The 26,793-nt window shown below is 36.6% G+C and overlaps 1 protein-coding gene across 1 annotated transcript in view; it reads right to left on the bottom strand.

Moving 5' to 3' along the window:
- The window catches only part of scai (suppressor of cancer cell invasion), a 47,932-nt gene that overhangs the window by 10,384 nt on the left and 10,755 nt on the right, over positions 1-26,793 (bottom strand). The window contains exons 2-10 of the mRNA XM_056457980.1: positions 22,426-22,540; positions 7,259-7,354; positions 6,965-7,051; positions 6,780-6,878; positions 6,595-6,691; positions 6,098-6,196; positions 2,572-2,724; positions 2,294-2,395; positions 2,005-2,106 (exon numbers count right to left, since the gene is read on the bottom strand). Of these exons, the coding sequence (XP_056313955.1) occupies positions 2,005-2,106; positions 2,294-2,395; positions 2,572-2,724; positions 6,098-6,196; positions 6,595-6,691; positions 6,780-6,878; positions 6,965-7,051; positions 7,259-7,354; positions 22,426-22,532 (942 nt within the window). The 5' untranslated portion in view covers positions 22,533-22,540. The remainder of the gene's footprint in view (positions 1-2,004; positions 2,107-2,293; positions 2,396-2,571; positions 2,725-6,097; positions 6,197-6,594; positions 6,692-6,779; positions 6,879-6,964; positions 7,052-7,258; positions 7,355-22,425; positions 22,541-26,793) is intronic.

Genomic DNA, 26,793 nt, shown 5'->3' with positions numbered 1-26,793 from the left:
TTTACAAGATGTAAGATAAGCCTTTGGTGTCTCCAGAATGTGTCTCTAAAGTTTCAGCTCACAATACCCATCAGATTATTTATTCTAGCCTCCAGAATTTGTCCATTTTGGTGTATGAATACATTGTAGCTGTTTTTGTAGCCTGTGTCTTTAAATGCAAATGATACGTCAGATAAACGGCACAGTGACAGATACAAGGATGAAGCTGAAATACAGCTTATTAGTCAAAAATGCCAAGTAAGTTTATTTGATGTATTTGTTGTGGAGTTTATTCAAGCCTTTCTGAAATGATGAGATTCACACAAATGCCTTGCAGTACACACACACACACACACACACACACACACACACACACGTTTACTGAAGTCATGGTGATTATATCGGTTAAGAATTACATAGACATTTTACTGTCTTGATTACAAACATGCTCTGTTTTAAAAACTTTATAATCTTATAATTTTTATAAAAATCACAGAGTTGTAACAAATATTTGAATGCCAGTTTCTTTGCAAAAAAAAGGTTCTGTGGACACGTGTATACATGTTAATATAGAAACATGGCACCCGTCAATCAATTTGGTGGGCGGGGAAAACCACACTCCTACGTCATGTTGTGGTGGGCCTCAAAATCACTGGGATTTGGGTCCTATTTTAACGTCAAGAAATTTAAAAAAAAGAGAAAAAAAAGACACTTGTTGTGTTTATATCAGTCCAATATGACAGTGGACACACTATACATGCAGTTTGTTCTGTCCAAACAGCTTTTTACTTCTGGAACTTGACTGTTGTGCCCCATTGAAGTGTTCCTCACAACAGACATCAGTCTGTCTATGGCAGAAGTGTCCAGACTCGGTCCCGGAGGGCCGGTGTCCAGCTCCAAATTGCCTCAACACACCTGCAAAAATGACTGCCTCCGAAACTGCATACTTCCATACTATACAGTACGCTAAAATCAGTATGCAAGCCGAGTAGTATGTCCAAATTCATAGAATTCGAAAATCAGTATGCGAGAAGTACCCGGATGACTAACTACTTTCGGTGAGATTCTGAAGTGCACATTTCATGCACGCTGCACTATCCCATGATGCCCCGCAATTGTCGCAGGTAGGTCACGTGACCATGACAAAATGGCGGATGTAGTACTCTCTGAATTCCATTCATACTTCTTACGTTCATACTGTATAGAACGTACTTTTCTAACGACCGAGTATTACATTTAAACTCAAATGCAGTACCTACTGAGTAGTAGGCGGTTTCAGACGCAGCCACTGTTTCTAGAAGGCCTAGTAAGAGCTTGATTAGCTAGCACAGGTGTGTCTGATTGGGGTTGGAACTAAACTTTGCAGGGCAACAGCCCTCCAGGACTGGGTTAGGACACCCCTGGCCTATGGGTTTTAAGTTTTAAGTGTTATATTAAATATAAATATTTACCATATTTATTCTTACCATTTCTTATTAGAGCTGTGTTATATTGTGAAGTATAATTTAAATTTATAGTAACTGTTTACAATTTTCTTTATATTAAACCATAAAAACATATTTATTCATTGTAATAATTTATGTGGTAAATTCAGAAATCATTCAATATTGTGATCCTGAAAGCAGTTCTACAATTTTTGGTGAAAAAAAATTACATTTTGAAAAAGAAAGCATTTACTTGAAAGAAAAATATTTTTTAATTTAAATCTTTTAAAATCTAAAAGTCTTTTTTTATTTAATGTATCATTGCTGAATAAAATTATGTTTAATCATTATTATAACTTATTATTATTTAAAAACCTTACATCTGGTCATTACATGGCACAACTTTAAGTCTCAACTGTACACTGTTCCAATTTACTATGACCTTTTATGTGAAGCTGCTTTAACACAATCTACGTTGTAAAAGCGCTATACAAATAAAGGTGAATTGAAATGAATCAACTCAAATATGGACATAAATGACAGCATGGATAATTAATAATGAACTGACAGGTGCTAAAAAGAGCAAAGACATCAGCCAAACCTTGAAGGAGGCAGACAGGAAAGTGTAGAGCTGGCTGAAGGTTGGTTTGTAGAGGAGATATTTATGAGGGTTCTCTCTCTTGGCCGGCTTTTCATTGGGCTCCTATAATGAGAGAGATAAATGAGTGAGAGAGGAATCGAGAGAAACAGAGAGCAGGTGGAGCGAGAAACAACAGTGAGAGAGACACCGAGAAAGGTGAAGTACTGAAATAGCGAGGGAGAAAGGGTGAAAATACTCAGAAACACTCAACATAGAGAGTGACAGGGAGAGTGTAAGAGTCTTCTCTTACAAGTGTCCCTGGTTTGGAGCTTTGCGTGGCCAGGTTCACCGGTTCCCTCTCAAGCGCTTGAAGCATTCGAAACATATCGATGGTCAGTTCGCTGAACTTCACCTGCAAACCAAAAGAAACCCAATCATTGCAATAGCAAAAAAAAATGACATGATAAAACACTTTAGATACAACCTACACCACAAATTTGAAGTATCTAATCATTTACATAAGAAAGAACTGCTTGAATTTGACATATTATGTAACTTGTTAGGTGTTTTGCTGTACTGTACTCCCACCTGGTTATTACAGTTGCCAACGATGAGAGCATCTGCCAAGGTGAGCTGGCCAACCACCATGCCCTGCTCCAGAGGGGGCACACCTCCCTCCTGCAGCCGATTGGAAAGGACCACCACAGCATTGTCATCATTCAGGATCATCAGAGGATCGGCCTGTGTAGATAAATAGTACATTTGTGGATATGTAATATAATGTATTTTTTATTTATTGCCATGTCAGCAACCAAGGCTATTTTCATGGCAAGAACATTTCAATAATACATATACAATTAAAAACAACAAACAAACGAATACATAAATTAAATAAGATTTTTAGTGTTAATACATGAGAAGAATTCTAAAAAATTTTCCTGGTGTCACTTTGTTAAAAATGTCCTTGAGAGAGTTCCTTTCAAAAAAAGTCTTCTGGAATCATTAAAAGCAGGACAGCCCAGTAAAATGTGTACATTTGTGGAAAGGTAAAAACATATTTGAAAAACAAAAATGTAAGTTATTTACAGTCTAACAGGAGGCACTAAACAGCCTTCAGGTAACAGTCAAGATCATGTACACTGGAAAAAAAATCTTACTCCTTACTCATGTTTAGTTGAATGAAATGAAATTTTGTTGTAATCTCAACTTACATTAGTCAAACTGACTAAAAATATAATGTTAAACTTATTAAAATAAGGGGTTGGGTTTGGAGAGAAACTGCACAGAAGGACTTACTTCAAATATTGACGATAATAACAAAAATAAATTAACAAGAGCTTAAAAGTGCTTAAACTGGTAAACTGAGACTGAAATAGACTCTCTTCAGTGATTATGCTTTGCACCATTTAATACTATGTCAAATAAAGCTTAAAGTGCTTAAATAACAAGTGTTCAAAGTGCTAAAGAACTGAACTGCTAAACTGAAGATAAGAAGTGAAATCAAGGCCATTATCACTTTTTTTCTCATTTTTTCTAGGTTGTAAGCAAAGTCCTGCAAACTCTTTCTTTTTAAGACATTTGGACCAGAAGATGGAGCCGGTACAGTGGAGGAGGCTGAGGGTCTGCTGTTTGTCCAATCATGTTTTTTCTTCGGTCAAATAAAATTGTCAAGCTACCTCAAATCGATCGCTTCACAGGAAATATGCATTTAATTAATGCTCTGCTGTTATTATTATTTCACAAAACCTCTGTCAACATTTTTAATAAAAGTCATTAGATTAAAGATTATGTCTTGTGATTATGACTTATTTACTTTCGTCTCACTCGCGGTTCATGTGTGCGTGTACCGCGTGAGATGAAAGAAAATGACAATAAACCTCAAGGCTCATATGTTGACTTTTTGTATAACAATTTTGTTGTTTACATATGATATTGCACTAATTTGCATACATGTTTTATAAGCTGTAAAATGAAAGCTTCAGTTGGGTGCGGAGTTATCATTATACAAAAATCAAGAAAATCTTTGGATTTGTTTGATTCGTAGATTATGCAGGCTATTTTAAAAACTGATATTATACAAGAACTATTAAAAACTGTAATTTTCCAAATGGAAAAAAGGTTGGTTTGTTGGTTGTACACTGAATCATCAGTAGCCTGTTTGTTAAGTTTATGACACGGCTCCATGCAGCACAGAGGCCATCAGCATCAGCGCTGGTTTAGGTCAACTCGCCTGTGTCAAACTGTGACCAGAAATATACTACTTTCATTTTACTTCTTTGGCAAAATACGTCTGTAGACACGAGTTACCAAATATTTGTTGAACATTTAGGGGCCGATCACAAAGAGCATGCCTTTCCTTTCCAAAAACACGAGGCGCACCGCACTGCCTTTTATGTTGACAAAAAAAAAGTGCGGTGCCCTTTAGTATGTCACTAGGAAACAGCTGAATCAGCTGACCCGTATTGTGCACGAGTCGTGTTGCTGTCGATGTTATAATTGTAATTTTTAATTATATTGTGATATTCAAGATCTGTAAAGTAATACAGCTCTGGATAACTTGAAACAGCGACCACAAGTCTCTCCTCCATCATTAAAAGTTTGCCGTAGTCGACTTGACAACCCACACACTGATATCGCCTCAACAGAAACCCTGCAGTGCTTTCATTTGATTGAAAATTGAAAAAGACACAACTGACGTAACATGCTTTTTCCGTTTGAGCACACAGTGCGCAACAGCAAAATGTGAGGCGCCCAGGGCGCATAAGCAGCGCGTAAAACACTCACAGCTGTTAGTAAACCATTCAACAGATGCCCCTCTCAACACAAAAAGCGTGTTCGCTGTGATCGGCCCCTTATGCAGCCAAACTTTAAAAATATATAAATTAATATTTTGGAATCGTTTAACTGATACCATTATTCGGTTACAAACGCACCCTTTCGGTTAACGGTTAATTGATTATTTTGAGCATCCCTAATTAAACCGTTCTGAATTTCTAAAGTTCTAAAAAAAAAAATTTCCCCTCACGGCCGCACGCATGACAACAAAAAAAACATTTGTTGTCATGACTTTTTGTTATATCATTTTTACAGTGTAAGAATGGGAGTTTAAAACATTTCAGATATAGTGGTCGAATGTTTGACTTGTTGACATGTTTTGTTAGTATTGTTAAGGCATAGTTTACACAAAAATGAAGATTTACTTACTATTTACTCTCCCTCAAGTGGTTCCAAACGTTTATGAGTTTCTTTCTTCTGTTGAACACAAAAGAAGATATTCTGAAGAAAGTGGAAAACCATCGACTTCCATAATAGGAAAAACTTATTCTATGAAAGTCAATGGCTACAGTTTTCCAGCTTTCTTTGAACCATCTTCTTTTGTGTTCAACAGTAGACGAAACCCAAATAGAACAGTGAGTAATTGATGACAGAATTTTTATTTTGGGGTGAATTTTTACTTTACGTTAAAGGGTTTGCTCAATCAAAAATAAAAATTCAGTCACTATGAATTAGGACTTAAAGGTATTGGTAAACAGCAGAATGAACCAAGCATTACTTCCAGATGCAATCTCAACACTGAGAGCATGACCCCCAGTGCTGGGAAACACCCATAACTCTCTCATACACTGTAGCCAATTTAGTTTGTCCAATTCACCTACACCACATGCCTTTGGACTGTGGGGAAAATGGGACCACTCAGAGGAAACTCACACAGACACAGAAAGGCCGCCTGGTTCAGCCGGGACTAAAACCAGCAGCCCTCTTGCGTTGAGGTAACAGTGCTAACTACTTAGCCATCATGCTGCCCAAATATCAAACTGCCAAGTATCCAAACTGTTATTCCTTTTGTTATTTCCCTATAGCTGCCATTGAATTGAAAATTTCTGACATTCACAGAAGGTTAAGTGGGTCAAAAAATAATATTATACTAAATTAGTTTATTTTCCTCTAAACATTAACAATAGAAAAACGGACACTACATTACATATCCTACTTCACATGATAAGTTACTATATTATGAAAGTAATATAGATTCTGAATAATATCTCCAGGTGACCTGTACGCAGTTGTACTGATCCCACTTTTATGTATACTTAAAAAAAATCCAAAAGCCCACCTCCACAAAAGCTGCTACTTCCTGCAGCACCAGATTCCACTCTAACTGGTCCTCAGTGTTGAATCGTTGGGTGTAGTCCTCAATCTCCTCCGAAAGTTCCTGTAGAATTCACCGCAAGTGCTCTCAGACACAATAATAAACACCATATCGTGCTTTTTCTTAAAAGTAAACAGTTTAATGTGGGTATAGCAATTATTCCTTTGTAAAGGCAAATATAAAACAAAAATAATAATAACAAATACTAAATTAATCAACTTTTTTTAAATGCTACAATTTTTACAAAAAGTATACGATTAATGAATAAACAGTACGTAATTTGACAGTGCCAAAATTGATGAGGCATGAATTTTGTCTTTATTCCAGCAGCATAAGTGGCCAACAGACTGTGCTGAATGATTTCTTTGGCAAGAACCTCCGTTCAAATCAAAATCTATAGTAAGCCATAGACAAAAAAACAGTGTAAAACTGGTCTATTTGACCTGCTCTCCTTTACTTACCTTCACCAACACTTTAACCAGGTCCATCTTGTTGAGCAACAGACAAACAACGATAAACCGAGCGTAATACCTCAGCTTTTTTACAACCAGCTCTGGCCTGTTCAAAGGAAACGGTACAAGATTAATCAACTGTATAAGACAGAAATGTAAGATTGTTCATAACATTTTTTTTAGCTTCTTTTCACCTGTCTTCTTTGTTGACCTGGTGGTAATATGACCGTTGGCGAATTGCTGAATAGAAAGAAAAGGCTTCATTTAGGTAGCTTGTTTCTGAAGTGCGGAGGCTGAAGAAGAAGAAGAATATATTAAAACCAACAACACCAAAAAAGAAACATGCAGAATAAACAGTTGTGCTAAAAAGGCTCCTTACTAGTAATGGTAGTACAACTGGCCAATTTTTGAGGCCACTTCACCTATCTGCCACCTCTTGAGACCATACCGGTTGTCCAAGACTTGTCTATTCTCCAGTAATGCAAAGCCAAAAAAGAAATCATCTGTTATTAATGTTGACATCATTGGTGCAGAAGAACAATCAGATCAAGTCTGACCATGCACGTTAAATCTTTAGTAGATCTACAAGCCAAAGAATCAACTTTATTTCTGAGCTTCTGATAAAAAAAACAGGTCTTTCTGTTTCAAAAATAGCTCTATCTAGAGGGCTGACCTGTGCTGCTGCTGAAACTTCCACAGCTTGGTGTAGACGTCAAACGTTCGGCCAAAATAGGACTGCCACTGCTTGTGTCCATATTGAGGCAGATCCCTGCAGGAGTGAGAGAGAACAAACAAGAGAAACGAAGCCAAATTCAGTATAATGATACGTTCTCCTCAACTGCTGCTACTCAAGCATCGGTGTAATGCTTTTAGGAATTTTTGACATTAAATTACCAATTAAATGATCAAGTTCTTGTGTTTACACAGTCAGTATTTGGACAGAAAGATGTGCCTCTGGAATTATAAATATAGTAAGAATTGCTTGATACCATAATTTTGGGAAATAGGAAATAAGGGTTGTCACGATACTGGAATTCGATACCAATCGATACTGGAATTTTAAAAACGTCCATTTCCCAAACATTTCACAAACACTCATAGGGTTGAATGCATTCAAACAGTCACAAAAGACTGACCACTATCCCTTTACTGAGCCAGCATGTAATTTTCATGGGTAGTGTTCTGAGAAATCGCACCAAAACATTACGGATTACTAATTAAAATCATAGTTGATCATATTCTTTTTTTTTCCCTCCATTTGATTGCTTTCCTGCTTACTAATATGCCATTTAACATGGACTTTGGCATCACGGTGGTGCAGTGGGTAGCACAATCACCTCACAGCAAAAAGGTTGCTGGTTTGAGCCCCAGCTGGGTCAGTTGGCATTTCTGTGTGGAGTTTGCATGTTCTCCCCGTGTTCGCATGGGTTTCCTCCGGGTGCTCCGGTTTCCCCCACAATCCAAAGATATGTGCTATATGTGTATTGAGGGCCGTAGTTAAGTATGTGTGTGAATGCAAGAGTGTATGTGTGTTTCCCAGTGTTGGGTTGCGCGGCTGGAAGGGCATTCGCGGTGTAAAACATATGCTAGATAAGTTGGCGGTTCATTCCGCTGTGACGACCCCAGATTAATAAATGGACTAAGCCGAAAAGAAATGAATGGATGAATGAACATGGACTATCCATACAATACTGGTGTATCAGTTTATTTAGAGAACAAAAAATAAAGCATGGAGAATCAGATAATGCTGTTTCCCTTCTATCACCACACAATACACAATAGAACCTGCTTTTTGAATATGATCGAGGTCCTATGACTCATTGCTTTAATGACTGGTTTGTTTTACAAACAGTTGTATTAAAACCCACGTATAAACCATTTCTACCTTGACACTCATAATCCAAAACAACAGCAGAAGAGCCTTTCAAACACACAAGTGGTCATGGCTGTCATGGACTTATAATTAACATCATTGCAGTGATGATAAGAGGACATGGGTGGTGGGGGAGAGCAAAAACAGCAATCAGAGAGAGTCAGAAAGTGCGAGTGTTTGGGCAGGGCTGTGGTGAGTCATAGTGCTACTGATGATGTGAAGGAATTTGATGAGCTATGGCAATCAGCTGGAGAAGTAGCTCTTTTAGCTCCGTCGCCTCTGCTCGCTCTTTCTTTCGTCAACCACCCCCACCCCCCCACCCCGAACCCTCCCAAAACACCTCTAGGCCCTATTGTTATCATCAGAGGGTTGCTATGACAACAGAAGCGAGGACTGGAGAAGGGAGGGGGGTTGCGAATGTAGCAGGTAATGCAAAAATCCCTCATTTACACATGCTCCTACATGATTACAGTTAAACCTGTAACGGGTCATTCAGGGAAAGGCGAGGGAACAAAAAATAAATTGTGTCCAAGAATGCCCTCAAGTAAATTCACGATGGCACAAATGTCAATTAAACGCTTGCGCACAAACACACCTCCTTTCATTCATGTCGATTCGGTTCAATACGGCAGAGCTTGTGTGCATTTGATTTCCAGAGCTTTCATTCATAACATGCATTTCTAAGCGCTGTGAGGTTATAAGAGGTAGATCTGTGAGAGTTATGGTTCACCTCGTTGCCCTTGTGGGCTGAGAGAGACAAGGTCAGAAAGGAGATAGGTGCAGTCATTAGGCAGGGCTTTAATTTCACTACATGCACCATTAATTTCCCATCCTCTCTGACAGTATTAATACCCGCAAGACAGATTCACTGTCAGAGCTCAGCCAGGGACGGACCTGTAAATTAGGGACGGCAGGAAAGGAGGGAGATTGGACGCTGTGTGTGCAGATGGGGTCAGATGTGGTATGGTTGAGTAAAGCCCGGGACACACCAAGCCAACATCACAGAAGTAGTGGCGATGTCTAATGCTGTCTGGACCAAAAAGCTGCTAGTGAACATACTGAATGAACAACAGCTGACTGAATCGAGAATGCTGCGTGAGAGTATCTTTCCATGCCGTGTCATCGCGGCACGACGAAGGCTGTCTCATTTTAAAAAATTTGAAGGTTCCATCAAACGAAGCCTCCAAATGCGCCCTTCGTTTCCCAGGTAATAAAGGACACAACCGGTGGATCCTTCGCAGCCTTGAACGTCCCAAGATTCATTGCGTGCTGATAACAGCAGAACTTTTTTAAAAGAAAACTCCGGTTTAAATGTATGAATTAAGTTTATTTTACTTGGATATCTAAACACGTTAAAAAAACATTATTTTACATTATTATGTGTACATGTATGGATCAAAGAAAATATATTTCCAGCTTCTGTATACCTTGTTTTGCCTTCAGATCACTTAAAATAAGTTTTAAAATCACTTTGAAAAAAAGTAAATACAAATTTTATCAGCGCTTATTAACAGCAGCTGTTACGGTCGCCTGGTGATGAGGTCTGTCCTCTGTAGTGTGTAGATAGTCTCATTATAAAATGCTCGGTTCAACCTGTGTTCAACCTTCAGAGGATGCAGCCTCTGAAATAAGACACAGCTTATAGAATACACAAGTCATGTCACACGTATACTTTTGAATGGGGAAATGTGTAACTGTCATGATGGCAATTGAAGCCCCGCCTTTTAGTATAAGAGCCAATCAGCGATCGCTATATGGAGAATAAAGCCTGCCTTCTAGTACAGGAGCCAATCAGCGATCGCTATAGAATGACAACTCTCCGAGGGAGGGGTTCAGACCAGACATGAGTTTCTGCAGATTTTGTGTGATATGAACATTTAGAAATGAAACTAAATAGACAGTTGTTGTTTAAATTGTATTGGTTATTTCTAATATATAATATAATCGTAAGCTTGGCAAGTAGTTTTAGAGAACTGGCATTTCAATGATGGCCGCCGAGTGAAATGACTTGCCTTAAAGGGACTATGATAGAAAGTACTTCTCTAAAGGCCAAGTAGTATGTTGATATAACTGATTACATCTTCATACTATTTTATTATACTGTTATAGCGATATGTAAGAAAATCAACGTTTGGTTGTTGATTAACCATGCCTTTTAAATCGCAACAATTGAAAACATTTGTTATTTAGACCAACTGCCATTTTTTCTAAATGACAACATTTTATTAAGAAACGTCAAATGTTATCAGAGTTCATTCATTCATTTTGGCTAAGTGCCTTTATTACCCTATTTAAAAAAAACAGCTTGAACCAGCCGAGGCTGATTGGCTGGTTTTAGCTGATCAACCAGCCTGGTTTTAGAGGGGTTTTGGCCATTTCCAGGCTGGTTTCCAGCCATTTCCAGCCTGGTCTTAGCTGGTTAGGCTGGAAAATTACCAGCTTGACCAGCCTAGCCAAGCTGAGAGCCCAACCAAAACCAGCTATGTCCAACTTAAAACAGGCTGGTCAAGCTGGTTTTAGCTGGATTTAGCTGGTCATTTTCCAGCCTGATCAGCTAAGACCAGGCTGGAAATGGCTGGAAACCAGGCTGGTCAACCAGCTAAAACCAGTCAACCAGCCTAGGCTGGTTTAAGCTGGATTTTTTAGCAAGGTAATCAGGGGTTGCCACAGCGGAATGAACCATCAACTTATCCAGTATATGTTTTACACAGACGATGCTCTTTCAGACGCAACCCAGCACTGGGAAACATCCATACATACTTGCATTCATACCTACACATACAGCCAATTTAGTTTATTCAATTCACCTATAGCGCATGTCTTTGAACTGTGGGGGAAACAAGAGCACCCAGAGGAAACCCATGCCAACATGGAGAGAACATGCAAACTCCACATAGAAATGCCAACTGACCCAGCCAGGGCTTGAACTAGCGATCTTCTTGCTGTGAGGTGACTGCGCTACCCACTCTGCCACCGCGTCGCTGTTAACAGTGTATTATATAAATAAAATAAATATTACTATGTTACTCAAACCCACACCCAGTCCAGTAAATCCAGAGAATGCCCGTTAGACCAGAGAAAGAAGAATACAAATATTTGAACTTGAATATATCAAAGCCACTTAATTTGAGTCATGCTTGCTTAATAAAGACATGCCAAAAAGGTGAGAGATAGTGAGAGCCATCAAGTAGTGGAAGCATTAGGTAAGGAAATGGGCCCAATTAATAATAGCTGTTTCATTACTGAATACTTCAGGGTGTTGCTAAGCATCAAATACAGAAGTAGGCCGTCACTGGTTAGACAGCCTAATTAGCATGGAGAAACAGGGCACAGGGGCGTGGCCTCATAACAAGTATGCAGTCCTATATTTATAGTTGACAAATGCTTATTAAGTTATGAAACTTACAAATGCATACACATGTACCATAATTGTTGTACTAAGCATTACACAAAATTATTTCATGCAGGAGTAACGAGAAAATAAGAACTAAATGCAAAGTAAAGCCTGGACTGGTGCTACAATGCTAACGCTGACATCAGCTCAGAAAAGTGAAAGGGTTTTTTTTACTTATAGTATTAGAAGATTCTACCATGATCACCCTTTAAAATAAAAATAGCTAGAAATGGAGACAATATAGGCAAAATCCTTCCTCAAATGCAAACATGCGGGTGTTTTTTTTTTTTTTTTTGTTTATGGTCCAATTGCTAAAAATCATATTTTTGATTGTTTACAAAAGTAACAGCATACCTGTTTAAACAGGGGTTGTATGACAATATACTGTGACAACGGTATGATCTATCATCAGAGATTTAGTTTCATTTTATGCATTACTGACAATGTGTTTTCAAAATATAACATAAATACGATAATTTATAGCAGGGGTGTCAAACTCGGTTCCTGGAGAGCCGTAGCCCTTCACAGTTTAGTTCCAACTCTTCTCTAACACACTTACTGTAAGCCACAGTCACACTGGACTTTTCTCCCCATAGACTTCCATTCATGCGCATGCGAATGCGACAGACCGGAAACGCACCTGGACCTGCGAAATCGCATGGCGTGACTGTATGAGACCAATCGAAGATCAAACCACGACAGAAATTTTAAATATAAAGTAATCGCTTGGTTTTTAAAATGTCTAATCATCTTGTTTAATCCTGCCCCTTTCATAGCGCTGTACAACAGAATTTTGCATGCTCAAACTCTGGTGTGACCGCGGCATTACCTGTAGGTTTCAAACAAGCCTAAAGCACTTCATTAGTTGATCAGTTGTGTTTATTTGGAGTTGAAACTAAACTGTGCAGAGCTGCGGCCCTCCTGGAACTGAGTTGACACCTGTGATTTAGAGCAGTGGGTCCCAAACTGGGGGTCGGGGTACAATGACAAGGAATCACTTGATTTCCAAAAGTCAAATAATTGTTATTAAACTATTAGAATTATCATATTTTATCCAAAAACCCACAAAAGAAAAAATAGTTGTAAATGGTTACATTAAAAAAAAAAAAAAACACACACAAAATGTAAATAAAAAGCCATCAGCCTTTTAATTTTTTTTCATATATGGTGATTAACAACACAGCAATACCATGATTTTATACCATGGTTTTATGATTTTATACCACCAGGTTAAACTTAGACACCTTTATGGCAATCAAATACATTCAAAATAAATACAGGTCACAACTGAACATTGAAGATGATCTCTGAGTGGCGAATAGACTGAAAACATTGTGTCCACCAGTCTCTTTAACAAAAATGATAGGTTTGTTAGACTGTTGCACTTTTTTTTGTTGTCAATATGCCCGTGTTTATATAGGCCTATTGATGTGTGCACAAAGTTATGAGGTGCCGGAGAGGAGAAAAAAAAAAAAAAAGTCAAGCGAACGCAGAAAGACTGAGTACGCGCGCGAGAAACCGAATGTACATGTGAGAGGCCGAGTGCACGTGAGAGAGACTGAGTATAGGCGCGGAAGAGAGATCCAGTATTGGCGCGCGCGAGAGATCGAGTGCTGGCGCGCAAGAAAGACAGAGAGCTTTTGTTCAAGCTTTAATTTACCTACATGTTTAGGGGACATCTAATATTAAGTTTCATTATTGTGTTGCACTGCAGTGGCCTATGGCGAAAGCGCTGCAATAAAAATGATTAGAGCTGTCATCACATCAGTGAGTTCACAGAATTTCCTCTTCTGTTGCAATTGTTTAGTAATTGGATGATTAAAAAAAAACAAAATACACTTTTTTAAACTCTGAATAAAACCAAAGTCCCTTTATAGTATTCCATAGCCTTTAATTGAACCCATATAAAGAAAGGATATTACAGGCCTAATGAATTATTACATATTAAAATATAATAGTGGCCATATTTAATGGTGTAAACATATCTGCTCAAAGTTTAGTACACAAAGTATAAATGCATTTTTCAAGATATTAACCCATTTTTTTCTATTTAGAAATAAAAAAATTCCATGATCACTTTTAGAATTTTTAGGACACACGCAAGTAATAAATAGCATTGAATAGAACCCAAGGAAACAAATTCGTAAACTTTTGTCCATTTCGGCTCCTCATACAACGTTTGTATATTTATAACCACCTCCAATGAATGAGGGGGTCATGAGTCACTACCATTGTTTTTTTGGGGGGGTCGCGGGCTGAACATTTTGGGAACCCCTCATTTAAAGCATTTATTAGCAGAAAAAGTCTGTGTTCAGACTATTCATCTTCAGACCTTGAATATTGGAAAATTATGTATACTGCTTTACATATACACACTTATATGCATACTGTCCAATATCTAATGTCTAAAAACTAAATATTTTATATTGATCCTACAAATATATCATTTTTACATCCTATTTCCTATTTACATATCATTATCATGAAAATAAATTTTTCACAGCATAGATTTTGGTCATATCACTCACCCCTAATTTGAGGTATAATTCATGTCTTGCAGCACAAACACAGCAATCCAAATTTTATACTTAAAGTTTTCTTAAAATTAACCAAGGATGAAATCTGACAGCATTAGTTTACTCTTAATAGCAAAAAAACACAACTTCAGCAATGTTTTGCTATGGATACATGCTAAATTTTTTTTACAATATTTATATTTTTTATATCGGGTTGGTTACTTTATAAACCCACCTCTTAGACTGTAGAAGTCTTAGTCGCGTATGCAATATAAATAAAGCAAACATACCCTGTACATAAGCGCAGGGCCTGGATACAGAGATAAGAGACGAGAGAAGGAATACAGATTGTGAAGACAAGAAGCAAAGAGAGAAAAAAGAAGAAGAGAGAGAGAAGGCTAAAAGAGAAAGAGAGAGAGAGAGCCCACAGCTACTGACATACTTGTCCTATAAATAGTCTTAGCTAAAAATGACTGATTAACTCAAACGCAACCTACTGGCCACTGAGAAATGGTGATAAACACGGAGTGACGTGATTGGGTTTTTTTAAGAGTGAGTGTAATGCAGAGACAAACGCTGGCAGATATGAGGGGGTGGAAGAGGAGCGCTGAAGATTCATTCAGATGTAAAACTGAGCTCACTTCACGCAGACATTGGAAAATATAAAGGGCTCTCAGCTCCCTACGGATGAACAGGCAAACATCAACACATACATAAAGCAAATGCAAAGAAGAGACATTAGAACCTGCTCATCTAAAGTTTGCAGAGAAAAGAAATAAATAAATCAACCACAGCCACGAAATAGGTTACGCTCATGCTCTTCAAAATATAATTGTCAGACCTGTTTTAGAACGCTAAATACGGTCACGTTCATGCAGAGTTCAGCTAAAAATGAGAGCGAGACTTAAATTCTAGAAACCAACTTCTATAAAAGGTATAGATCACCCAAATATGAAAATCTGCATTCATTTAATCAACCTCACCAACATTGTATGCAAAACCAAGGAGACAAAAGTCTTTGCGTTCAACATAACAATCTGAAACAACATGAGGTTTACAAAACGATAATAGACCCTTTATGTTATGTTGTGTTATTTTACATGTTATGTTATATTCGGATGAGACGAACATAACAAATAACCTGACTCTCTGTGGTCACTAAAAATCCTATAGCTCTTCTCATAAAGAGTAGGGGTGTAACCTCGGTGTCCTGGCCAAATTCTCTCCATCTGCCCTTAGCCATCATGGTCTCCCAATCATCCCCATCCACCGATTTGGCTCCATCACTGTCTCTCCACTCCATCTATAGGTGTGTGGTGAGCGCACTGGCGCTGTCGTCCTGTGGCTGCCGTTGCATCATACAAGTGTATGCTGCATACTGGTGGTGGAGTGGAGGGACCCCCCCTCCTCATGATTGTTATGTTATTTTATATGTGATGTTATATGCTATGTTATATTATATGCGATGTTATGTTACATGTTATATGCTGTTATGTTATGTGTTATGTTAAATGTTATGTTATATGCTATGTTATGTTTTATATTATATGTTATGTTACGTGTTGTGTTACACTAGGCATGGGCTGGTATAATATTCTGACGGTACTGAGATAACCTTGGATAAAAATATAACGGTTTCAAGGTTTTACAGTAATACGGTATTGTGATTACTGCTTTAAAATCTATTCTTTTTAAATGTTTGGGTAAAAAAACAAAAACTTTTTTCCGCTTTGAACACAATACATTTTATTTTGAGAAACACTTTAAATATTTTGGAAGTATACAGTAAACATGTCAGGCTGAATCGTTGACTTCTGTCTTCAATTGTTTCAAAATCACTGATTTATTTAACCATTTAAAATTGCATCGTTGTATATCTTTTCTGCTAGAGATACTGCTGTCATAAACTACATTAAAAAAAATATAAATAAAAAAAAAAATTACACATACCTTAGGAATGGTATAGCAGAAAATGTTGACAGTTTTAAAACCTTTACTTTTCTAAACCGCGGTATACCTTGAAAACGGTTATTGTTCCACGCCTACCACGAACTCTGGCCACTTTGAATGGCCAAGGAACACAATGCTTGACTGACAGGTTAACCAACCAATCACCTTTCATTTTGTGCTGCATCATGTTTAGGAGTGTGGAAATGTCCACAGAAAAACAGCCCAGCCAGCACGAGACCCTGCACCATTCATCAACCAATGCCTTTCAAAAAAACACTAATAGACCCTTTTCACATTTCCAGGTTTCTCAGTAGCGCAAGTCGTCATAGTTGGGAAAACTTAGTGCGCAGTGAATGGGAGAATACAACAAATAATTTATTACAATCTTAATTGCTCAAACAATAAAAGAAAACTCCACAATAATGTTATAAAGACTTTTAGAAAAAGGAAAAAATAGTAAAAAATAGCCAGAGGAGAAAATAGCGTCAAATTTACTGTCCTGCACCATAGACGCTGCATTAGAAAAGCCTCGCACAAGCAGAAGTTTGTTTTTTTTGTCATTTGAAGCAAATATGATACACCACATCCATATATACATATGTGTTCATACATTTAAAAAATAATAATAATAAAAAAATAAATAAAATTCACAACATTAAAACTTTCAAGGATTCAAAATGCTGATGACCGTTAAACACATCATAACTGGCTTGTGAAAAGGGTCATATCCTTAATGATCTGTCAGCAAAACAAAGAAAAGAAAAGAAAAGAAAAAATGGTAGGATGCATGTAGATAAAAATTGCAGTCTTTGTTATCCAATCAGACTTGTTTCCAGGCAGACTGGTTAAAATTGCTGCACACTTGACTCCCGGGAATCTTGTATATTTGAACCAAACACAAAAAAAGTGTACTATACGTCTCAAACGTTTAGATGTTCTGACATTTAGAATGGCAGTGCTTAGCATACCATCTGAGGCTGAGAATATATTTTCTAAAAACAATTTGCAGGGCGCCAGACTATTAGTAAATAACCATAACTTAACTTGCTTAACGTCACTTAATTACGTAAAATACATCACAGATAGGATTTCTACCAGAATCTAATTTTCTTGTTGCGATTAATTGCTGAAGCTTTTATCACAATATGCAGAATTATGGTCATGATATTGATCAGATGTTAACAGGTGTAATAAGCAAAAATTACTTGGTGTGTATTGATTTCTTGTATAAACATGTTCTGATTAAATAAATGTTTCAACCAAATTAAAGCGCAAAAGGATGATAAAGTATAATAGTTCTAATTAGTGAACTTTAGTTAATGCATTCAAATCCGTATTGAGAAATAGTTTTATTATAAGTTGATAAAAAAAATACAACTGAATTTTATTAGTTATTAACTCCATTTAATGAAATTAAACATTTACTTAATATAATGACTTAAGGCATTCACTAAGAAATTCAAATTAGCTAAAAATAATAAAACGCTTTTGTAGTTTTGATTACTTTGACTTTAGTTAAATTCAACCTTATTGTATAGAGTTAATGAACAAAAGGCCTATAAAAAGTGACAGAATTTTCAATGTTGTAGGCCAGATTAACATGTGAAATCGGTACTGTTTGAAAATAAATTGTCTAAGTATTTACGCATTTGGTGCTGTTGCGAACAATCACTAATACAACAATCTAAATATTCTTAAATGACACAAAGCGTAAATAATCATTGTTCACTGTATTTTGAAGTGTCAGTGATATCAATAATGAGCATGATCCTTATAACGATGTGTTGAATTACTGAATATCAGCATATGTCTACACAGAACACACCAAAAGTGGGACAAAACAGTGCTAATTATTTAAACTGTGCACCACACCATTTATCAGCTCGATTCAAAAGAAAACAGTACTGCACAAGAGATTGTGTTTCGCTGGACCAGATGATCACTAAACAATGCTGTCTGACTTGGTTGCAGAGCTCTTTGGTACAAACTACAAATTAAACTAGCCTAAAGTCAAATGAAACAGCATTTGTCTTTCTGCACAAACACTGTGCAATAATGATCAGGTTTGAAAGATTTTCACGTTAAACATAATGTTGGTAGAAGGCTTGCCAAATATTATAAGCAAGTCACCGCATTTCTTGTGGTGCACAGTTCAAACAATTAGCACTGTTTTGTTCCACTTTTGGTGTGTTCTGTGTAGACATATGCTGATATTTAGTAATTCATTATACAGTTATATTGATCATGGACAATATTGACATCACAGGCACTTCGAAATTTTCTTTTTTAAGCTTTTAGAGTTTTAGATCAAAAATTTGGAATATACATATTAAAATTTACCGTGTTATTGATCTATTACATATTTTAAAGGATTTATGTTACATTAGTTGTGGGATTGTTTTTAGGTTTGGTTTTTCATAACAAATGTCAAAAAAGACTAAAAGTTAAGCTACTTTTGATGGTGAGTAGAGCTGTACAATACATAGAAAAGAAATTGTTATCGCAATAATGCTATTTCCAATATCCATACTGTAGAGAAGTGCAATAAATTAAGTACATTTTTATGTGCTGAACATTTATGTGCTGATTGAATAGGTTGTTTATCCAAATCTGACCAATCAGATGATGCCTTTCCCATCTTTACTATCTCTATCCCTGCCTCTCCAGTTTGGTGCAGTTAGAGCTTAAAATAAATACTAATGCTGGGAGACAAGAGAGGAAAATGACAAAAGCCAATAAGAATCAGGTGTTCGGTCATTTGTGGTGTTTTAAAGCTTAAATGTTTCCACTTTAACAAAGTCTCTTTTTTAGATTTAATTAGCTCAGAAAATATCGATTACCTGTTTATTTTAATACGATATTAATATAAACAAACTATTTAAAAAAAATTGCTGATAAAATAGCATTTTGTCAGTTAGTTATATCATAAGAAATATTGTTATCACAACACTCAACAATAAAATCTCATATTGCATATTTTGCCAGTATCATTGTTATACTGTGATTTTTCATGATAAACAAACATATAAAATGAGGCTGTTGTAAATTTCAACAGACGGTCTGGATTGCTAATAAATATACATTTACATTGATATCTAAACTCACTCTACTCACTCTGTAATGCATTTCTAAGTGACAATACTTCAAATATTACTTCTATTACGTGTGCAGCAATATCAGTCTTTCCAGCCGGATCGGATGAGGAAACGTAACTATTTTACACTTTGTCAATTTAGTGGCTAATGCCTCATTAACACTAGCAGCGACTTTGTAGCTGCCGGTCGCTCTGGGTGGCGACCTGCTGCAAATGCATGTCTGGGTAGGTCTACAGCACGGAAATACAACCAGCCTCTGAGCGAGCTGAGAGAGGATCATGTGAGCTCTATTAGTGCTCCTATTGGCTGTCGCTCAATAAAATCTCTCTTAATTTGCATAAAGTTGAAGGATTCTTAACTTTGTTGCATTGCTCAAAACGCCCACCTGGTCGCCAACAATTGCTGTGACTCGTGTAGACGGAGGTCGTCCGAAGTCGTTCATTCACTGTTGAAATGAACGGTCGCTTGTAGCTTAGCCACTGCAAGTCGTTTGTAGTGTGAATCAGGTTTGTTCATATGAATTTGTACAACTTCAGTCATTTGAAAATGTACAATTTTAAAAAGGAGGGTTGGCATCCAACCCCACCCCTAAACCAAACCTTCATTGGGGATGAGCAGATCATAGTAAGTTGTATGAATACGATCGTACAAATTCATAAGAATTAGCCACTAAATCAAAAACTTACGAATTGCCATGAGATACCGTTGGTCATTTAGCAATTTATTTGATAGTTGACTGTAGTTCTCACTCCTGTAAGTTACTGAACTAAGTGTGTACAGAATTGGATTAGGTACTTAAAGTTGAAGTGAAAACTCAACAAAGCCACAGTGATGGTATGTGTGTGTGGCCTTTGACACAGACTTCAATAAACGTGTGCTGTGTGAAAGGGCTTGCGCAGGAAATGTTTTTTCATTTATATAAGATGCCAGACTAAGCTTCAAGTCATCAAAAGGTTTTAGATTCTGTTGCTGTCTTCTAACAGTGGTGCTCTCATCAGTTTTGTGGTCTGAATGCATCCCAAGCGATGTGCTCAATGCTGTCATAAATTTAAAATGCATTTGAAGTTGCTGTCGGTTAATTAAGATTTGGCCGCCTCGACTAGACTTGGTTATTAAATAAGGTTGTCTCAATTGTGATAAGACATTCTAATGTTAGTCAAGACACCATATTTGATGCATACATTAGTCACTGTCACTATACTGTCAATGGACTGTTTTAGGGCAACTGCAAGAACAGAAAACAAGCTGTACAAAAAGAGCAATTCAAGGGTCAAATCCAAACAACTGCTGAATAAGTTAAAAAGAAAGATTTTTTTACATCCCTTTATTTAGCACATTCTGATTTTTAAAAACAATTTCAACCACTTCTTTCCCTTTTCCATCTTTTTAAAATTAAAAAATACATTTTAAATATTTTAATTATAAAAAGTTTATATAAATAAATTAATAATCCAGTACATTCCAAAACACACAAATGAAATCAATTATGGTCACGTTTTATTTTAATGTAAAGACTTTCAGCTCAATAAACTACTAATTAGCTGCTTATTAATAGTTAATATAAGGCAGTAGATCATAATGTATAAGTGTTGATAAACAGTTAATATCTTAATAATAGGCAGGCAATAAACTAATAGCAATGGGTATGAACTGTTACTTAAACTAAAGCGTTACCTTGCATTAAAGTAGATTCATTTACACAAGAATAATTAGAGGTTCTTCTTCATCATCAATACAAAACAAAAATATGTTTTCTCAATTTTGCAAATGTCATTAAAAACATTAAGTGCCCTATTATACACCCAGCGCTATAAGAAGCAAGATGTGTTTGGCGCGATTTATTGCGCGATTATTTTCAGTCCAGCGCAACCCTATTTTTCATGTTTTGCACCACATTGGTTAAATAGCAAATCCATTTGCGCCACTTTGCGGACCCATGGGGGTGCCGGTCTAAAAAAGAGGTGTGTTAAGGCGCATTGTTGGCGTGTTGCTTTGAGAAAATGAAATAGACTGAAAAGCTTACACATTGCTTAATACACACAGGATATACAGCAATACACAAATATCTTCACATATGAAAAAAATAAAGGATTAAAATGTTACAAAAATTACTAATATCTACACAAATATAACACCACTACCTCCATGGCTACTTCACCTCGGGGGGCTTTTTTCAGTTTATTCATGACGATTTGCATTTATATATTATTATTATTAGTAGTAGTATTTATTATATGCATATTTATATTTAATAAAAACAAGTTTAGATTTGTCCATCTGTTGGGTTTTGGATCATATGGGGCATAAGAATAGGATGTCTGCTTGAATAGCCTATAACTTAGAACTGAATTTAAAAATTGCGCTTAATAAACAAAATTAAATATGTAGTTTAATGGATGTTTTCAGTGGAGTGAGTTTCCACTGTTTCCTTTTCCACAAAAGGAGTCAAGTAAAGAGTAAAAGTAAAGTAAAGAGAGAGTAAAGAGGCCGAATAGAGGAGGATCGTTCTTTATCCTTACACTGCAGATGGTCTGTTTAACTGTTCTGTTTTTGTTTTTTTTTTTCGCTAGACAAAAGGTTTTTTCTCTTACAAAGTCCACCATGTAAATAGCAAATGTACCATGGTGCAACGCAACTGACTCTTAAAGGGAATGGGAGATGACAGTGGATTAATGAACGTTATGCTCAAAACACTCCTTTAATGCTTTTGCTCCATGCGCTTTAGACTTTGCGCTTATATCATTAAAACACAGCCCTAAAAAGAAAAACAAAGAAAGAAAGCAAGAAAGAAAGAAAGCAAGAAAGCAAGGAATATGAATTAGGGTGAAACACAGAAAAACTGAAATGAAATAAAAGATAGCACAAAGCGAAAGAATGAAAGAAAGCAATAAAGTAAGAAAGCTGAAAGAAAGTTTACGCAAGGTCAATATAAAAACCTAGACCTGCAAATCTGGGAGGCAAACAAGACCACAAGTAAACAGCAAAATGCTCAGACACCAACAAGAGACTGACCTTAAGCCATTGAAAAGCTGTTTGGACTTGTCCAGGAGATAGCAGAAGTCAGTGACAGTTTTCCTCTCACAGAGAGGGATGTCATCCTCTGCCCCCACCCCTGTCATGGCAGCTGCTGAAAACAAAACACAAAAAAGTCAATCCTAAACAGCCCGTCAACAGAGTAATGCTGTTGGCTGAAGCAATTTTTATGAATCACAGTTAAACAAGCAAAGCAACACTTTAAACTGACATATTGTGGGAACGGGAATCTGCATCAGTGACGTGGGCAGATGTTGAATCAGCTTTGACGAAAACTGACTAATTCCGCCTCCAAACCAACTGACACGCTCTGACAAATTTGCACCAGAGTTAGAAAAATTTCAGAAAGGAATTTTAAATAAACCATCTATGAACTTCATAAACAAATGAAATAAAATACATTGAACTAATATTGAGTCTTTACAGGTGAAGGCAGTCAATATTCAGTGTATTCATGTAATTTCTATAGAAACATGAACATAGGACTAAATAAATAAAGCAGCTCCTCGCATTTTATAAATTGCCAGTAGTATTTTGCCTATTTGTGAGATTGAGATAAACATCTTGACAGAGGGAGACTATTTCTCAATATGCGTTCTTCAGTGATCTTGTATCCTCGTGTTCTCGTGAACGTCATTATCAACCGCCAAAGTTCAGTTTCAAAACTCAAGACCGCAAGAACTGAGGACGCGTGAAAGTTTCCGGAGTGTTCTTGGTATCAAGGATGCATCGATGCAGACTTGAGCACTGAACTCGCTCTAGAAGTCCCAAAAATCATTGCAACTAAATAAAGGAGGTGGAAAGTGCAGCATCTTATTAAGATTTATAACCTACTTATCTCAAGAGTTTCCCTAAATGAGACAGTGAAAGTAAACATTAACATGAAAATCTTAATAAAGGCATAAACCTATTAAGGGTGTTTATTTGCTGAAATTAATATTAAAAACTGTGTTATTTGTATTATACAAAGTATATTTGTAAGGTTTTTGTGCATATATATATATATATATATATATATATATATATATATATATATGTATGTATGTATGTATGTGTCTGTATCTATTTATCTATCTATAAATCTATCTATCTATCTATCTATCTATCTATCTATCTATCTATCTATCTATCTATCTATCTATCTATCTATCTATCTATCTATCTATCTATCTATCTATCTATCTATCTATCTATCTATCTATCTATCTATCTATCTATATATATATATATATATATATATATATATATATATAAATATTACATAATACATATATTATATATATATACACACATAAACCTTACAAATATACTTTGTACAATACAAATAACACAGGTCAAATACTGATTTGCGTTCTGATTTCATGTCCTAATTTAATTTACTTGTCACCATAAATAAGTAGACCGCTAAAGATCAGGGGAGGTTTAGGTTCTGCCAACAGCCCACTACATATGCCATCACCCACTGATCTTTTCAGGCTGAACAATAGGATATTTCAAAGTCTTCCTGTTCAGAAGCAAGCTCAAAGCTTTAATGACCTATAAAGATGGCACATAGTCTATTTTGTGAAGTTGGAAGAAGGTCAGCTCATATTGAGGGACAAATAATCTGCATGTGTTTACTAAAAACTGTAACAAAAGAATAATTCACTGCATTTACTCCTAAATGCTAAATTAATGTCATAATCTCCATACGTGTATTTAGCTATTAAGCAGTTTTATGAATATGGCTTGGTGAGTGTGGTTGTGTGAGACTAGATGTTGTCAACCAAACCAAACAGCACCACACATGGCCTCTCTGTGGTGGCAGGAGATAAAATCGTGTGGTGTAGATGTGTCATAGGAAGGACATGTGGACTTCTCCTGGCTACACCGAGAGGAACTGAGCATTGTGTGTGTGTGTGTGTGTGTGTGTGTCTTTCTCTCTCTCTGGGGGATGGATTGGGGGGAAAGAGAGCAAGGGATGTCAATGCCACAGAGGAAAGTAAGAAAGAGAGAGTGTGACAAACATATGCCTAAGGCTGAATGTGCAGTGCTTACTGCTCAGATCAGATGTTAAACTGGACTAGCTGAAGACAGAGCGGGGAGCGATCCACATAAGAGAATGAACATTGATAAAAATCTATAATACATATGTAAAGAGTGAACTTTAAAGATTTTTTGGTGCTTTTGCCTTTATTATTATTGGACAATAGGGCTTTGGTGGTTAAACAAACTGAAATTTGAAAAAAGGTAAGCATGTTGGGATTTGTTGTAAATCTCATTCTAAGGCCATTGGGCGCTCTTGTGGAAACCCACAAACCTGTCCGAATACACACAAAGAAACCCAGGAAATTCATTTATGAGTAATGCAAACAGCTGTGATTATGGCAGAATGATTATCTCAAACAGATTAAACTGTTTTTGAATTTAAAACAAATTCTTGCGAAGCTTATCAGTATACTATGACTCTGTGTAGTAAACTCCACTTCATCTAAATGCAGTCCTGGATAATTTCTAGAACTGGTTTTACTAAAACAAATGCACACGAAAATCACCTCGATTACATCGGCCAGACCTACAGGACAGTATATTAGACAGAAAGTGAAGTTGGAGAGAGGGAAGGGATCAGAAAGGGATCAGCTTGAACTCACACTGCCCACTAGGCTATCGTCACAATGAGTACGTTTACATGGACACCAATAATTTGATTTTAATACGATTGATACAATACTCGGATTAAGAGTCAACCATGTAGACCAGCAATTTTTGATTACCTTAACCCGACTAAAGTCATAATCAAACTAAACAGAAATCGAATTAAAGGTGCTATATGTAAGTTTTTGACTCTTCTAAAGCATAAAAATACCATAATATGTTTGCAGATATTTTTAGAAGTGAACATTCTTGTTTATCTGAAAAACAATGCTGAGATATCCTGCTTTGAAAATGTCTGTTATGTGCTTTTCACTTGTGAGAAATAGAAGCTGTTACTAGTATATCAATTTGAGGTGTTGGTTAGGACAAAAAGTCCTTTAATTATGTAAAATAGTCCTTCTATTAAGTGATGTTGCTTTTATTTAGAACACGGTTTAAATCAGCCTTTAGGCTCGAGACTCGCTCATGTTGGTCATCTGGCAACCTGTGCTTGCGTTTGTTTTTTATCTAGCAATGCAATACCTAGTTCAACCACTGGGTGTCAAACTTACATACTACACCTTTAAGGCATGTAGAGTACGCTGATTTTAGTGGCATTATTGAAGTGCAATACAGACATGTAAACACTACAATCAAACTATTTCCGTCATGAAGAATTTTTACCGCATTATGCAACAGGATAGTCTATATACACACACGGCTGTTTGACACTATTCTCTGCACCTACCAAGTCAGTGAAGGACCACAGACATCTGCACTGTGAAACGCAGAGTTTTTTCCCCCATATGATGTGCGGTATCGAATTCCATTAAAAACAGTACACTTCCAGCAGTTCATACTGCCATCCAATATCTTGTTTGTCACGGGGGCATGCATGAAATGTTCCTGAATGAAATTGAAAGTGCCAAACTACAGTTAAAAGTTGACAAATTAAAAATTAAACACCCGAAACATGGATTGCTCTGTGAAGCAATGACGTTAATCGAATTATGTGCTATAACATGTAAAACGGGATCATGAAAGGAACATTCAAAAAGCAACTCATGTAAACACTTTATCATATTATTGTCTTATTCAGATTAAGGCGAAAAATTTTATATCTGATGTTCATGTAATGATGTTCCTTCATCTACTGATTTCTTATCTTTTGTCACTTTTCTGTAAAAACATTGTAAGTTTCAGAAATCAAAAATTCACTGTTTTTATTGAAACCAAGCTGCCAAAATGGCTCCTGTTAGATTTTCGTGCTTTTACAATTGGAAATTGTTCAGTCAGATTGTATCACTAGCCAATCAGGACACTAAATGTTTATGTCACCATGAAGAGGCTTCTCTATCATGATTTATGGATGGATCTCATCTTCCAGCACAATATTTTAATAATTCTGCTCAGGAAAATTCACATTCTTCACAAAGAATAAATGGATCTACTTTGTCCTTGATTTTTATTTCAAAACCACACAACTGTGTGCACCAATTCTCGAGGAGAAAAGAGTTTCTTTGTCCCTACATTGGTTTTCTACATTCAACTGATTCCGGACAACTGGTCTCCATTATGTGTCAGCAAGCTAAAGTTTGCTTTAGGTTGAAACCTAAACACTATGCCCTCCGAACCGTGCCCAATCGCGTTTCCCGATTCATTTGAGAAGTGTGAGTGCTCTGAATCGGGCTCAGGCACGGTTCAGTTGCCTGGTTAGAAAAGGTTTGCCAGAGC

The sequence above is a fragment of the Danio aesculapii genome, chromosome 5, assembly GCF_903798145.1.
Source record: "Danio aesculapii chromosome 5, fDanAes4.1, whole genome shotgun sequence".
Lineage (NCBI taxonomy): Eukaryota > Metazoa > Chordata > Actinopteri > Cypriniformes > Danionidae > Danio > Danio aesculapii.
The sequence above is the reverse complement of the archived record's forward strand: the minus strand, read 5'-3'. Positions and strand labels throughout refer to the sequence as shown.